Source organism: Mixophyes fleayi, chromosome 5 (genome assembly GCF_038048845.1).
Source record: "Mixophyes fleayi isolate aMixFle1 chromosome 5, aMixFle1.hap1, whole genome shotgun sequence".
Taxonomy (NCBI): Eukaryota; Metazoa; Chordata; class Amphibia; order Anura; family Limnodynastidae; genus Mixophyes; species Mixophyes fleayi.
The window spans coordinates 273,808,056-273,823,921 of NC_134406.1; the positions used below are offsets into that span (position 1 = coordinate 273,808,056).

A 15,866-nucleotide genomic window follows, 5' to 3' on the forward strand; every position below is an offset into this window, starting at 1 on the left:
GCCAACACAGAATTCCATCCCATTCGGACTGACAGAAGCCATCTGGAAAAAAGAAGAGAAGCGTCAGAGGGTTTACACAACAGGTTGATTTACTTTACGGAAAACAGGAGAAACATGACCAAGATTTGTGCAGAAAACGTGAGCATCAGAACAGACATTAGTAAACGAATCCTTCTACTTGGTACCGAAATATCTGTGTGCACTTATATAACCATGCAAAATGTGTAATGTCATCATTATTGTCAGTTATTTATACAACGCCAGCATATTCCGTAGCGCTTTACAATTGGGAACTAACACAGTAATAAAACAATACTGGGTAACACAGACAGTGAGGTAAGAGGGCCTTGCTCACAAGCTGACAATCTACGGCCATGTCCTGTAAGACTACGATCCAAGGTTCAGATTTCCCTGAAATGAGGCTGGATTGTAGCAAATGCTTTAATTAGCACTGACACAGTCTAATGTCAGGAGACTGCAGAATCTGCCAGCTGAAAATGAGACACCTCTTACTGCAAATATCACCTCTCGACCTGCTTCAATTCACAGCCACTTCCAATCACCAAAATATTATACGAAGAGAGACTCCTGTGCCAGGATATTATAGTGACTGGAAAGTGAATTACTCAGTTTTATATGAAGAGCGACCTTCAAATAGTTCAGTATATTATTACGTTTTTGATTTATCCACATATTTGTTATTTTGACCATGGTCCTTAGGTATGATACAGTCTCTGAGGATCACCACTTGGCGTCAAACTACAAATCCGAGAACAACCTCATAACGAGACCTGGGATCCATAGTTCCAGAAGATCTTAATATCTACATGATACCAACCTCTGTGCACAAATCAACACTTTCTCTAACTCAAGTATTTCCTTACATAGTTTTATTTACTGACAGTTCTCTTAGTGGAAAGGGTTACTTATTGCGGTTATCAAGTAACCGCAATACTTAACGCCGCTGCTAGGCTTATTTTCCTCTCTCGCCGTTCCACCTCTGTCTCCCCACTCTACCAAGCCCTTCACTGGCTCCCCTTCCCCTACAGAATCCTTTTCAAGCTCCTCACTCTGACTTACAAGGCCCTCGCCAACTCCACTGCTCCCTACATCTCTAACCTTATCTCTATTCACACTCCCTCCCGCCCACTGCGATCATCCAATGATCGTTGCCTCTCTTCCCCTCTGATTACCTCCTCTCACGCACGTATCCAAGACTTCTCCCGCGCAGCTCCCCTCCATTGGAACAAGCTCCCCCGCTCCATCAGAACTTCCCCTAATCTGTCCTCTTTCAAACGAACATTAAAAACCCACCTTTTCCTTAAAGCCTTCCAGTCTCATGCCTAAACTCCCACCGGTCGGCTACCTCTCTTTCTCATCCCTTCTTCCCTTCTCCCCCTTCCTCGACTCCGTCTCCGTTTCTACCGTCTCTCCGTCTCATCCATGTGTCTGTCTGTCTTCCCCTCCCTTTAGATTGTTCGCTCCTTTGAGCAGGGCTCTCCTACCTCCTGTTTCCATCACTTTTAACTGCGCTCTCCAGCTACTCAGCTCACATCCTCTCTGTCCCTCTGCCCTCTGTCTCCTCTCTCTTCTCTCCGCTCCCCTCAGTGACTCTCAACCTGTCATCTGTGCCCACCCTCTTGGGCCATAGTTACCTGCCTATACTCACTTTTCCCCTCCCTCCCTCTCTTTCATGCTGTGCCTGAGCCCCCAGAGTTATAGTGCTTACTGTTACTTGTACTGTGCTGTTTCACCTTGTACTGTGCCATTGTTTGTCCTTATACGGCGCTACGGATACTTTGTGGCGCCCTATAAATAAAAATTAATAATAATAATAATAATAACCACACTTTATTCAAAGGGTCTGATAACATTTGTGGGGAAAAGAGGTGACTGCGGACTATAAAACATATACTTTTTCTAGCCCTCTGGTTCACCCATGTTTGTCAGTAATATTTAGGCTTGTGTATAGTCTATTTTGAAAGTAGTTAAAATAACTGCCAGCTTGTATCATTAGCATGCAGACTAGTCCATTGTTTCAGTCTAGACCATAGGATTCCAAACCTTTTCAGTTCAAGGCACCCTTAGGGTCTCCAAAAAATTTTCAAGGCACCCCTAAGCCAAAATAGTTACCAAGTAGTCCCCCACCTTGCTTAACACTGGCCCTGGCCGGGGCACTCCTGTGAGATCTCCAAGGCACCCCAGGGAGCCTAGGCACATAGTTTGGGAACCACTGGTCTAGACAAAAGGGTTTATTGTCCGCCAGTCCTGTATGAATGTACATCACACCAGGGGGTCTCCTGTCTTATTTTAGCTTTGGTCTGTGTGTGCTAGCATAGGAAAAGGGTCCACAGACAGAGCTATATGTTTAATTACAGAGGATGGCATTGAGGATTCAAATGTAAGTGTGTCTGGAGTGTGGTCTTTCCTGTTTACGCAAATTCTGCTGTCACATAACAATACCTGTTCCTAATTAAATCAGGAGTGACTAATCTGCTATCTCCTTGTCTGTATGTTTACCTGTGAAAAGGTAAACACACAAAAAGGACCAATCAGGCCGGTCCTGGAAATGCTGATGAGGTCATTGCTGGGCTTAAAAGACACACAGAGAGGGCAGCAAATTGGAATTCACTACAAAGTGATAGCTGAGGTCAGGCTGGCGTTGAGATTTATTAATCTCTGCTACTGACAGGAAAGGGATAATCGGTCCCTGGAGTACTGCCGTTGCCCGATCTACCTCTCCAGGTCTTGGGGAGCTGTGTGTCCACCGAAAGCGGAGTGACAGTTACTTAGGGCCACTACGTTTGTTGGTAGTCTTAAAGGAGAGAGTCAGCAGTCCCTGAAGGTAACAAGGATACTGGTGAGGTGTTTTATTATACCCTGTATGTTGTCTGTGCCAGACTGTAGTGTTATGTGTTGCAAGTTATTATTTACATCTGTGTGTTGCTGTTTTGTTCTACCATTGTGTTAAATAAACTTATTTGTGTTATTTCATATATTTGCCTGGGTGATGTTGAACCTTGGATAGGTACCGGCTAGGCCACCTGTCCGGTCCAGAAGGTTATATTAAACCAGGTATCCTCACAACATTGTTATCAAATAAGCAATGCTAACAGTAAGAGGTATGCTGTCTTCATTTAGCACAGTGTTTCCCAAAGCCAGTGCTCAGGTTTTCAAGATCACAAGTGAAATAAATATACCACCTGTGGATCTGGTACACTGTGCCAGTCAGTAATGAATATATCTGAGATCCAGAAAGGAGATATGAAAAACCTGCACTGTTAGGGGTTTGGGAGACACTGATTTAGCAGAACAACGGGGTAAACCAAAATGGGTACAGAAACAAACCAAGTGATCTACTTACCATTGGGGACTTGTGGCGGTAACTATTATTCCGTATCGCTGAATATGACATTGATACATAATGTAGTATAGCCGTTATTCATCATGACTGCACTGCAGGGCGAACTCCGATGGACCCCCCCACCCTAATAGCTATTGGAAGTCATTTTTCCAGCAGCCTAACTCTCTGATCATTCACTTCTTCGTGGGGCTATTGCTCAAGCACAGCCGATATCCGCGCTTAGGGATGAATCATTACACTAGTCTGCAGCTGCTGCCATTGATCCTACTACGTCCCTCTATATGATTCCCCCCATCCTTACAAATGTATTGTTCCATGTTACTTGACTTCACGCAGGTCCACCTTACAAACTAGTTTGCACAATGGTGTTCGCCCAGAAATATAATAACTTGATTGATTGACTTACTGATTGACTTTACACCTTGTTCATCTCAACTAAATCTAATTACTAATTACTACCAAGCCATCAGAAACATCTAAGCAAAAAAGAAAGAGGCTGATTGAGATTGTATCTAGTTTTTATGGGGGTTTTAATTTGGCACAAATGCTCTTATGTTCACTTGCATAAAATTAGGCATGCGACAATTTCACGTAAATCTATATGTCAGCCAAAATGATGGCATCTGCTGGGTTCAGTAGTTAATCAGCGTGCATCTTGCTCAGTATGGATTAGACACATAAATGTGCAGAGTTTTTGCACCCAAGTGTAAAAACAAGATTTCTTGATGAAATGATCCACACCAGTTCTGTGAAACAAGCTGACTTACAAATTGGTGGTGTTAAGGATATAATGCCCTTATAGAGGGTTCCTGTTGACACAAACTCAGAAGGACCAACTACAGCAAATCATCGGTACATTGCATTATCATGATGATTGTATGAGCCCATAAAATACATACTTCTTAACTACCCAGATTTAGGTGTAACAGTCCCCAACAACTAGGAACTTTATAATGACTGTTGGGAATGTTGGGAGATGCAATGTACTGTACAATACCAATTTTCATGCTAAGTTGTAGCAAGATCAGTGTTAATGCATAAACTAATTTTATATTAAACATGACATACAGTAAGTAAATCTAAATAAAAAGCTGGCTGGGGTAACAGCCTGATGTCTTACTAATCTGGTATCTATAAATGAAATAAATCCACTCCAACAACATTACATATACATATCGCTAATTGTAACGTTCAGTGTATGAATAAGTAATAACCACTAATCACATGTACATTTTTGTGAATTAAGAAACCGTCAGAATTTTAAAACACTCATCAACAACGCTGCAGATCAGACAGAAACAGACGTGAAAACTCATCAAGTTTGTTTCCTTTTTTTTTCATTTTATCGACCACGGTATTCCTGAAATCCTTCCGGAAAAGTTTCCATTGTATGTTATCATTTTGTAATACAGGTGGCAAAATATAAAATCATGGGCTTATGGAATAAAATGCAAAAATGTAAACTCTATATTCTATATAATATACCATTAGTTTTGACTCCACAAACTTACATGTGACAGGGACAATGACTGAGAGTTATATAGTGGAAAAATCAGGGTCCCCCAGCAGCACAGAGTATATCAGGAGATGAGTGATGTGTTAGTGAGGACAGGGCTGCATGTGACAGGAGCAGTGACATGATGTGAGGAGGGGAATGGAGGCAGCAGGAAGCCACAGTCTGAGAGTTATATCGTGGAAGGAGCAGGGTCCCCAGCAGCACAGAGTATATCAGGAGATGAGTGATGTGTTAGTGAGGACAAGACTGCATGAGACAGGGGCAGTGACATGATGTGAGGAGGGGAATGGAGGCAGCAGGAAGCCACAGTCTGAGAGTTATATCGTGGAAGGAGCAGGGTCCCCAGCAGCACAGAGTATATCAGGAGATGAGTGATGTGTTAGTGAGGACAAGACTGCATGAGACAGGGGCAGTGACATGATGTGAGGAGGGGAATGGAGGCAGCAGGAAGCCACAGACTGCGAGTTATATAATGGAAGGAGCAGAGTCCCCCAGCAGCACAGAGTATATCAGGAGATGAGTGATGTGTTAGTGAGGACAGGACAGCATGTGACAGAAGCAGTGACATGATGTGAGGAGGGGAATGGAATCAGCAGGAAGTCACAGACTGAGGGTTATATAGTAGAAGGAGCAGGGTCCCCAGCAGCACAGAGTAGTGATCTGAGGCTCCTATTAAACTGGGGTAGGAAGATTGTGGTATCAAATGCCTCTCTATATGAAACTAAGTGTATCGAGCCGTAATTTAATACTTTAACAAGATCCATCTGTAATAATCTTGGATTATGACATATCCCAACAGACACATCTTGTTGGCAGCACAAGATAATTCCAGGCCTCTCCTCTCTGTTAGCTTCAAACTGATTATTGTCTGGTCTTTACTTTGAGCCTGGTCCTGAGAGGGCTTTTCCCCGTTATCTGACATAACATTACGAGCCGCTCGCTGCGGTGCCACATTCATTATTTCTGTCGTATCAGTTTTATTGGGCTAGAATATGATTTTCTACGACATCTCTTGGTGCTGAGTTTTGCAACTGATGTTTTTAGGCTATAAATGGAGAATTCACTTAATTTTTTTTATAAGGACAAAATGTATTTGGAAGAAGTGACGCATTTTATATAGCACAACATTTATTTTCCGTTAAATCTATTCAGAACAATATTCACTGAAGGAACAAGGACAGAACATAAGAGTACCTTTATATGAGCCTTTTTATTAAACACTAGAATAGAGTATACCTGCACCATTCAGTACACTTAAATCCCCTTAAAGAGCTTTGTTTTAGTCAATGTCATACACTTAGTAGTCATTTCAATGACTTGTCATAAAGGGGAACTCCAGCTGCAGATATATGTTCCTTCCTAAGACTTTCTTTGAAACAGATGCAAGTCATCCCTCCACAACCAAGTCTATGGTGCAGCCGATAGTGCCAGCCTTTGACTTGCTGTCCTATGATTGGCTAATGGCAAGCGCAGCCAATCAAAAATAAGTAAGGAAGGGCGTGGTTCAGTCAACTGGGCCATGGAGGCAGTTGTCAAGGGGTGACTTGCTTAGGCCTCTTATCATTTTGAAATTAAAAAGTGTTCATTCTTTAAAATGCATCCTATGCATCCTTTAATACCCTAAATAAGGCTAAAAAGCTGTAGGAACTTGTGTTATTTCCTTTTAATCTCCCCAAAGTAACAATTATTTTGGGATGAAGAAATTGGGGGGCATAAAAGGGGACTGTCCTGAGAAAACCGGGACATGTGGCAGTTAGAAACAATGACACATAAGGACTTCCAGACAGGTCTAATTGTAAATGACTGTTAATTCACGTACATTTTATGTATAGTGCTACATATTTCTTTGTGGAATAAATAAGTATATTGAGCTAGTGTAAGCCATTGCTCTTCCTGTAAAGTATATGTCCCTCTAAGGAGGCAAATTAAGGCAGCTGTCCGAGGCTACAAAGGTTTTAAGGCTGAAGTTATACGGAATTTATGTAAAAATACATTTCTTTGCAGCAAAAGAATAAATTAGTTAGCGTGTTGATAGAGATAGTAACGACTGAAGCGTCAGGCACAAGTGAATGTTTATGGAAATTAGTAGGGGTGAGGACTGCACACTATTATCATCTAAGGATATGAATCTGTGACAAGATAGAGAAATGATTCATTATAATCATATATGTGCGTTAATAAATAGGGAGTTATATGCCCGGATCTCTGAACACTTCTAGTCTTAAAGGTCTCGAATATCTTCTCTGTTCTTAACGATCACTAATTGTACATCGAGATTACAGGAAATGGACTTTACCTCTCATCATCATCGGATATTTATATAGCGCCATTAATTCCGCCACTGTCTCTAATGGAAACCTGAAGGTGATTGGCCCGCCATGGCGAGGAACGACACCTACCCTGATGATCTGTTTTTTGCCAGCGTTTTGGCTTATTGCAGATTGATAAATAGACCCCCTGATCTGTACTGGATCTTCGTCCCTGTACAAACAAACACAGAGGATTGTGCTTATTTAACTTCCGTCATCATTAATGTACCTTCAGATAGCTTTTTAAATTAAATAAATCTGATTACAATAATTGGAAACTCCAAGGGAGTATGAAGACCATTAAGAGACCGAGCACAAGTACATATCAGACATTCCTACTCTAGCCCAAGTCTTGTTACACCTAATACAGTAGCCTATTTTGCCTTCTCCTCGTACTGTATTGGGGAGGACTGGTTAACCTAAAATATACCAGAACCTAAGATGTCCTAATGGCTGCTCTTATTGTATTACATCGTTCCACCACTGAACCTGTCCCATAAGGATAAAAATATTTCTCTTGGATCCTTTTATACAATAATTGCTCCATAGGCAGTGAGGAAACGGATTGTTTTAGCATTTCGTACGATACAAAATGAAATCTCTTTCGCTTCCTGTAGCTTTGTTGTTTTTAGTGTTTTTTTCATTGTTGACACCTTTTATAAATGGTTCGATTCACAGATGCACCTTTCAGCTGAAAGATGTTTTTAAAAATTACACCAAAGATTTGTGCTCTTACTGCAGAAAATGGAGCGGATTTCTGTCCTTGCATTAAAAGATGTTTTTAATCTGAAGTACTGAAGGCTTTTCAACATTCTTTTAAAGGCATTTTATATATTTATTTTAGTGACAACAGGAAATGAACGCAGCTGATGGTATTGTGAACGGTGGAATACTCAGTAATAGAAATCTTCACACTTACTAAAGATGGTCCCATTATCCCCGCACTTATGAGTCTATAGATTTCAAGCTTTCCAGCAGCGCCCTCTTTCATTTTTGTCTCTTTGATAATAATACTTGTTTGCTTGTTCCAAATCGTAAAGCGTTGTGGAATTTGCTGGTACTATATAACTATTATTATTATTATTATTATTATTATTATTTACAAAAAAAAAAATTTTTCATTTACAATTAAGGTCACAAATGAAACTGAACCTTGAAGTATTTTAAAAGACAAATACAAAAGTTGAAATGTGTGGGCAATAGACCAAAACATGTAGACATTGTTTAATATTTTCAAAGGCTGTTCTCAGAACTGTGAAATTCACCTTCAAATGCCCTTGGCGGACTGCTAGGCGCAGGTAACTGCGGACTATGGGTCCACAGGATGCTTTCACTTACATGGATCTGCATTATGGTTATAGTCTTATTTTATCTCTTTTCAAGCTATTTCTGCATATTTAAGCAATAAACAATCAGTGTTTATGTTAGACAGAATAAAACAGCGGTTACTTTAATACATATTGAGCCGTTAATCTCAGCAACAATTGTGACTACCTTTCTACAAGAATAGAAAAGTGCCTTAAATTATCCGGCAGCTCCGCTGTCACCTCAAATTCATATATCGTTAAAAGCATTAGGCAGTGTTAAAAACCCTGCTGACTAATGTGTATTAATAATATTCAGAGAATACATCCCAAATATAACAGCCGACATTGGTAGGAAGCCAAAAGAATGAATTAACATGTTGTTAGTACAACAACCCAAAAACTTGGGTTTAATTGCCTTTAAATAAATGTCATGTTTTCTTTACCCAAACACAGTTTCCTGACCACCCAGCAGGTCACATGGAGCATTGGTCAAGGTGCATTAGCTGATTATATATTATGTGATACAAGAGAAACTCTTAAATGAAACTGAAATGTAATGACTAAATTATTTTATTAACAGAATTCTATAACTTTTTTATACTCTACATTGCCTGTAGAAATTTTAACAACGGAGTACAATGAATAAATAACTATATAATCAATCACTATATTACAGGAACTATAGATTTTCTTTATACACTAAAATATATGTATAAGTTCTGCTATTGAAGTTACATTGCTGGGCATTGTTCCCGCAAGATGCGCTAATATATGTGGCTGCAAGTAACTGCCACAGTTTCCAGACCACCCAGCAGGTCACATGTTCCAGGTCACCCAGTAGGTGCACAGGTAGAGTTCACTAACAGTTTCCACAGAAACCAGCAGGTGCACAGGTGTAATGCCAACTGTCACATTTTCCAGAGGAAAATGGTAATGCAGGGTTGTAAATGGCAGGGGAACGTTTTGCAAAATAACTCCGAAAAGATGCAACTGATTACAATGCCAATATTTTTCTGCAAATCTACAGGTCAAGACCTTCAATTTGATATATGATGATATGCACTGCTCAGACAGCAGCATCATAGAAATAAGTCACTCATAAAAGTCGTACATATGCTATTAATATATATATATAGAGAGATTTTATAAATTTATAACATCATTGTTTGTCAGAGTCATACATCATTGCTTACCACACATACATGTCCTAAACTAGGCTTTTTACAACTATGCTTCTACTAAATCAGAGAAACGAGTGGGGTGCTGTGTGTGTATGTGTGTGTGTGTGGGGGGGGGGGGGGTTGGCTATGCAAAATAGTAGATCTGGCAGTGCTAACTGTAGGAAGGAATCACCACACAAACTGGAACTATCCCATCACTCGCAACAGTCCCGATTTCTGTCCCAATCAGTGCCAGTCAGTAGCAGCGTGACGTCTCTAACATGTGACCTCGGCAGGATTAGGCGTAGCACAAGCAGATCAGGGTTGGGGCCTCACCCTACTAGTAAATATTGGCAGGGATAGTATGTTAGGTGTGTGTGAGGGACGGGAAGATAATTATAATGTAAGAGTCTTATTCTTTGTACTCTTCTACTTGCACAGTACATTGTGGATTCTACATGGCTGCCACATACAAAGCATCGGTAGCAACCACACTGAAGAACAGAGGCTCTGGCGGCCGTGGTGTATTACCAATATTCCACATGGTCTCAGGTCTGCTTGGTACTTTCCCCCTCTTTGCAGCTGTGGGGTCATCATTAGCCAATACTAAATTGGGAGCACTGTGACACCATTGCCCAGCACTCCCAGAAAAAGAACGTCTTTGATCTCCGGCTACACTAATCATCAACATCATCATCATTTATTTATATAGCGCCAGCAAATTCCGTAGTGCTTTACTGCTGCCGCATATCTGGAGACGGGCAGTTCTTTTACCAGGCGCCCAGAGCAACGTTCCTTGAAACGTGTGAGCAGATTTATTTCCCAGTCTTTGAGATGGAAAAGGTTCTACAGTAACCAGATCTTCGTGTCCCCACCTTCCGCTGTCTCTCCTCACTACGCCCATGACGCACCACCGGCAGCCAGTAATACCGTCCACCTAGGACGGGTTTATTACTGGCGGCTGATAATGCTCCTTGTAAGAACAACACCCACGTTTCTGTCCAGCTGCTACAATTGTTCTTCCTTATGTACCAGGAGTTCCCCAAACCTTTTAGATTGTAAGCTCATGTGGCCAGGGCCATCTTTACATTTTGTCTCAGGTCATCGTATGTAATCTGTTTATTTCATAGTCCCCTCAGTGTACATTGTAAATTAAAGATAATAATAATAATTAGCTTCAGACCTTTGCATACCGGTGCTGCTTACAGATAACACTGGTCCAGGATCAATAAGCTAAACTTCTTCATATAAAATACTATTGTGTATTATGCATCTTCCATATTCATAACCTACACATCATTCTGATTATAAAAGACACTGATAGGAGTACAGTACTGGTGTCTCTGTGCTGTTTAATAAAAATGTAATAAATAAATAAGCACATATATTTCTGGGACAGATCATCATAGACAGACTATGACCACAGGTCCCATGAATGAGTTGGGGCAATTAGATACTATGCATTCAATGTACACAATGTATCTTTATTGAAAACTGCTTTTAAATACAATAATGTCCAATATAATTTTTGTTTCTTTTAAAGAAATGTTGTAAATAAATGCCAGACATTCACAACGCTGCACATTAAAAATAATTGCACTGAATTCCACACACATTTCTCTATTACTTTAAAGGGACGGTCTCTGCGGATGGAATTTACAGATAAAAAAAAAAAAAAAAAAATCAAGATTTTTCATTATAATATTTTTCTGATTTTGTTTTTGTATTATAATTTCCAAGCAAAGAGTTGAGCACGACAACATTTATCGGTTATGGGAAAGTACTATATTCATTTACAAGACAAACAGGGGTCGTAAAGGCTACATTACAAATGGATTCACATCAAGAAGGCATCACACAACATTCACATCTATTTTATTTACAGGGAGGAGGGGGTTAAGTGAAAAAACAAAACAGATGCAACATCTATATATATATATATTAGTTCCCACAAATAAGCAAAACATAAAGTATAATTAAACCCCAAATAAATATTTAACATATGGTGCATGAGCTACACTTTGTTACCATTCATTAATGCAGGGGCAGGCTGGGCTGGGGGGCTGGGGGGCAGGGGGGCAAATGCCCCCACCCGAGCCAGTCTCATAGTGAACTACCGTGGGCTGGGTCACTGGGTCACCTGCATTTTTTTCCATTAAAATATGCTGCCGAGTCCAGTCTTGCCCCCTGGACTAAAATTTGCCAGCCCTCCCCTGCATTAATGTCAGCACAGCTATGCTTATTGCAGAAGTCATTCAGGTGTTGCTCACTGCACTCTGCCACAGGGCCGCCATCAGGGGGTACCCTTGTACCGGGCCCGGGCTCACCAGGGGGCTCGGTGGCACACACATACCAGGGGACCCACTGTCTTCAGCCTGGCTGTCACTGTGACAGCCAGGCTGAAGACAGCAGCGAAGACGGGACTGGAGGACAGCGGGCAGAGCCATAACTTTACCTTCAGCCCTTAACTTCTGCAGTGGAACGTGCGTTCTACCAACAGGAAGTTCGGCTGCGGAAGTTAAGTACTGAAGTCTCTTTCTCCCTCCCTCTCCCCTAATATTATATATATATATATATATATATATATATATGTGTGTGCGTGAGCAAAAAGTGATTTTATATATATATATATATATATATATATATATATACACACGTATAATCACTTTTTTTTTTTACATTATATATATATATATATATATATATATATATATATACACCTTACCTTTCAATCGTCTAAGTCCGACCACCTTCACGGAAGAGGGAACCAGGGAAGGAGCCGGATCGTGACCACAAAAGGTAAGTTTTTTCTTTTGTTTTTTTTTGCTACAGGATTTTTTTTTTTATTGCCTTGGGCCCCCTGCCCCCTGGGCCCCCAGGCACCTGCCCATCGTGCCCAGTCGGAAAGACGGCCCTGGTTCATCACGGGGGGGGGTACATCGGGGGGCCCTGGCTGCTTCATTGTACTGGGCCCCACGAATTCTGATGGCGGCCCTGGTCTGCCATACACTATTTCTGTGAAAGTATGACACGTTTGGATGAAAAAATACATTTACATCTTGTACATAGTCAGAGTAAAGCATTTTGCGTTTGAGTTTCTACTCTTTTCTGTGAATATCCAAGTAAGATAATGGACTACCACGGCAACCACAGTCACATACTGTTGTGAGCAGAGAGCCTTTGAAATCGCTGCTCTGAGCTCTGTCTGCACTGTGAGATCCTCCTTCTCCCTCCTCTGCCATCACATGACCTGCTGAGAGCTGTGTGACTGTGTTTGAAAAGGTGTATGTTTGCAAACCAGAGAGCTTTTGAAAAGGAGATAATGGTTTGCAGAAGGATAACTAAGAAAAATGCATGATTAAAAATGTACATAACTTGCTATTTAAAAAAATCTTCAGTGTGGAATTGCAGGTGAAGGCAATTTCAGAGTTGAATAAATACTCTGATCCATCTAACCTCTCAGTATAATGGGCTCCTCCAAGCAGCGGACTGGGGGCTTAAAAATAAAGATTTAAAGAGTAAAGGACTGTCCGGAACTGCTTGGGGAATTACTGTGGGAATTTCTAACTGTCATCTAGTATGTCTTAGGTATAGTGCTCCAAATAACAGAAACTGTGACATTTTGCTTATAATATCCTTATGCTAAACAGTATTTATTTATTATTGTTTATTTATATAATATAATATATGTGCTATACACTACATAGTATTGTTTAACACACATCAGAAATAAACCAGTTTCATTAACAGATCACTTCATTGTTTGAGCTTTTTTGCTTCTCTTTTGCAACTTATTTTCTTAAGAATTTTTTATGTTTTGTGATTTTATTGCTTATTATTATTATAATTATTATTATTATTATTATTATTATTATTATTATTATTATTATTATTATTTAATTATAAGGAGCCACAGATTCCGTAGAGCCCGACAATTGTACAAATACAGATAGGACATATCTACCACAACAAGAAAAATAACTAACACATGCAGCAATTACAAATAAGTAGCACGGATGAGTGTGAGTAAAACTGTGGGGACTTGAGTGTAGAAAAAGATTAGACAGGACATCCGAGGAAGACGGACAGTAGAAATGAGACAACAGGTAGAGAGGACCCTCCCCTTGAGAGATTACATTCTGGAGGGAGTGGTGGTGAGGGAGAGCAGGAGCAACTGAGATAAAAAGGAAATGGTGGGCAAAGGAAGAGGAAATGATGAAGATGATGAGTTTGAGTTGGTAGTGTAGGTGAGCATGAAGAGGTGAGTTTTGAGGGAGTGCTTGGATGATTGCGGGTTAGGGGAGCATCGGGTGAGGTGGGGTAGAGATTTCCAAATGTGAGGGGCAGCACAAGAGAAGTCTTAGAGGTGAGAGTGGGAGGAGGTAATGAGAGGTGAATAGTGATGGAGGTCAGGGGCAGAAGGAAGTGGTCGTGTGGGTGAGCTCCTCAAGACGAGGTCATAGATGTTTGGGGGAGATTTGTTGGTGAGGAGCATGAACTGGATTCTGAAATGGATAGAGAGCCAATGAAGGAAATTACGAAGAGGAGCAGTGGAAGAGGAGCAACGGGAGAGGAAAATCAGGAGGGTAAAGGTGGGTGATAAGAAGGCTGATAGGATGGAGGATGCAGCAGTAGAGACGAGAAGTGATGAGTGAATTAACCAGGATTTTAGTTACTTCCTGAGAGAGGAAGGGACGGATTTTCAAGATATTATGGAGGAAGAATTGGCAGGATTTGGTGAGGCACTGGAAATGAGGGGTAACGCTGTGGGCTGAGCTAAGACTGCTGCTCCAAGGCAGTGGGCCTGGGAGACAGAAGAGAGAGTTATTTTGTCAACCAAGAGGGAGATATTGGGAGGAACAGTAACATTGGCAGGAGGACAGAAGATGAGCACAGATTAGGAGATGTTAATTTTGAGGAAGTTCTGTGACATCAAGGTAGTGAATGAGAGCTGGATACTTGGGGTGGGAAGGAGGGAGAGAGGCCCAGGGAGAATAGATAGATTCATGTGTCATCAACGTAGAGGTCGTATTGGAGGCCAAATGATTGAATACGTTTTCTGAGAGGTCGTGTAGAAATAAGAGCAGAGGGTCAAGGCCTTGAGGGACTCTAATAAAGAGAGGAAGATGGGGGGGAACGAGTCGATAAAGAAACACTAAAGGACAGGCCAGAGAGGTAGGAGGTGAACAAGGAGAGGACAGTTTTGCATATATCTAGGGAGTGAAGGGCGTTGAGGAGAAGAGAATGATCGATGGGGAGAAGGGGAGAACGAGAAGGTAAAAGTGACCTGAAGACTTAGATGTGAGTAAGTCATTTGTCACTATAGTGAGGGTGGTTTCAGTTGAGTGAAGGGGATGAAAGTCACAGTGGACAAGGTCAAGAAGAGAGAAATTATTATTATTAACACTACAATCTTTTAAGAACATACATTATATACTGGATTATATGTTTCTATTAGATCCATACTTTAAATATACAGTTAAATTACTATAATTGCGAAACAAATTAATTGCACGTTTCTTTCCTGTTTTGAGACAATCACTATGTCTAACGCTTCCATTAGTTATAAAACAATGTAGATATGTTTCCCATTATAATAAGTATTCTTTTCCTAAAGGATAAACATGTCATAAATATGTTAAATCACAAGAATTAATTAGTTTACAAGGGACCAATAAATTTACTAGATTTATTTTCGCTTTCCTGCGAGAACAGACTGTTTCAATCAGACATACAGTATTTCGGATGCCGCTGCGCCCTTATACCAATTAATTAATTCCATTCTTAAAAACAAAATAGTTCTTATCCCAGTGTAACTGTAAACTTTTTACTAACTATGTGATGGTTCAAAGTACAGCACAATAATTGGGCTCCTGTAATTGTCATGTTTACATTTGCTGTTGGAACACAATGGAGGGGGAGAAGGACATATTTTAGACTTTCACATTCCCTTCCTGACACGAAAATAAACTTTTTGCGGGGGGTTACTATAATGTGAATTAGTGCAATGTAAATACATTAGTAGTTTTTAGCTAATCCCCAATTTTCCTGGACTACTTTGACAGGAGCTTCACATCACTACTCTGCTCATTTGTTAATGATTATAAGATTGGACTGGGAACATGCAGACTCTCCCATGTACAGACTGAGACAAAATACTCTGTGCTGCTGTTAACATTCTAATGTTCTGACTGGATACTGCTTGTTCTG

At 40.6% G+C, this 15,866-nt stretch overlaps 1 protein-coding gene across 2 annotated transcripts in view; it reads right to left on the reverse strand.

Annotated features, from left to right (window-relative positions):
• Window positions 1-15,866, reverse strand: part of PTH1R (parathyroid hormone 1 receptor) — a 253,958-nt gene that overhangs the window by 39,589 nt on the left and 198,503 nt on the right. For both annotated transcript variants that reach the window (XM_075214161.1, XM_075214159.1), the window contains exon 4: window positions 1-42. This exon is cut by the window's left edge and continues 69 nt beyond it. In XM_075214161.1, coding sequence (XP_075070262.1) covers window positions 1-42 — 42 coding nt within the window. The remainder of the gene's footprint in view (window positions 43-15,866) is intronic.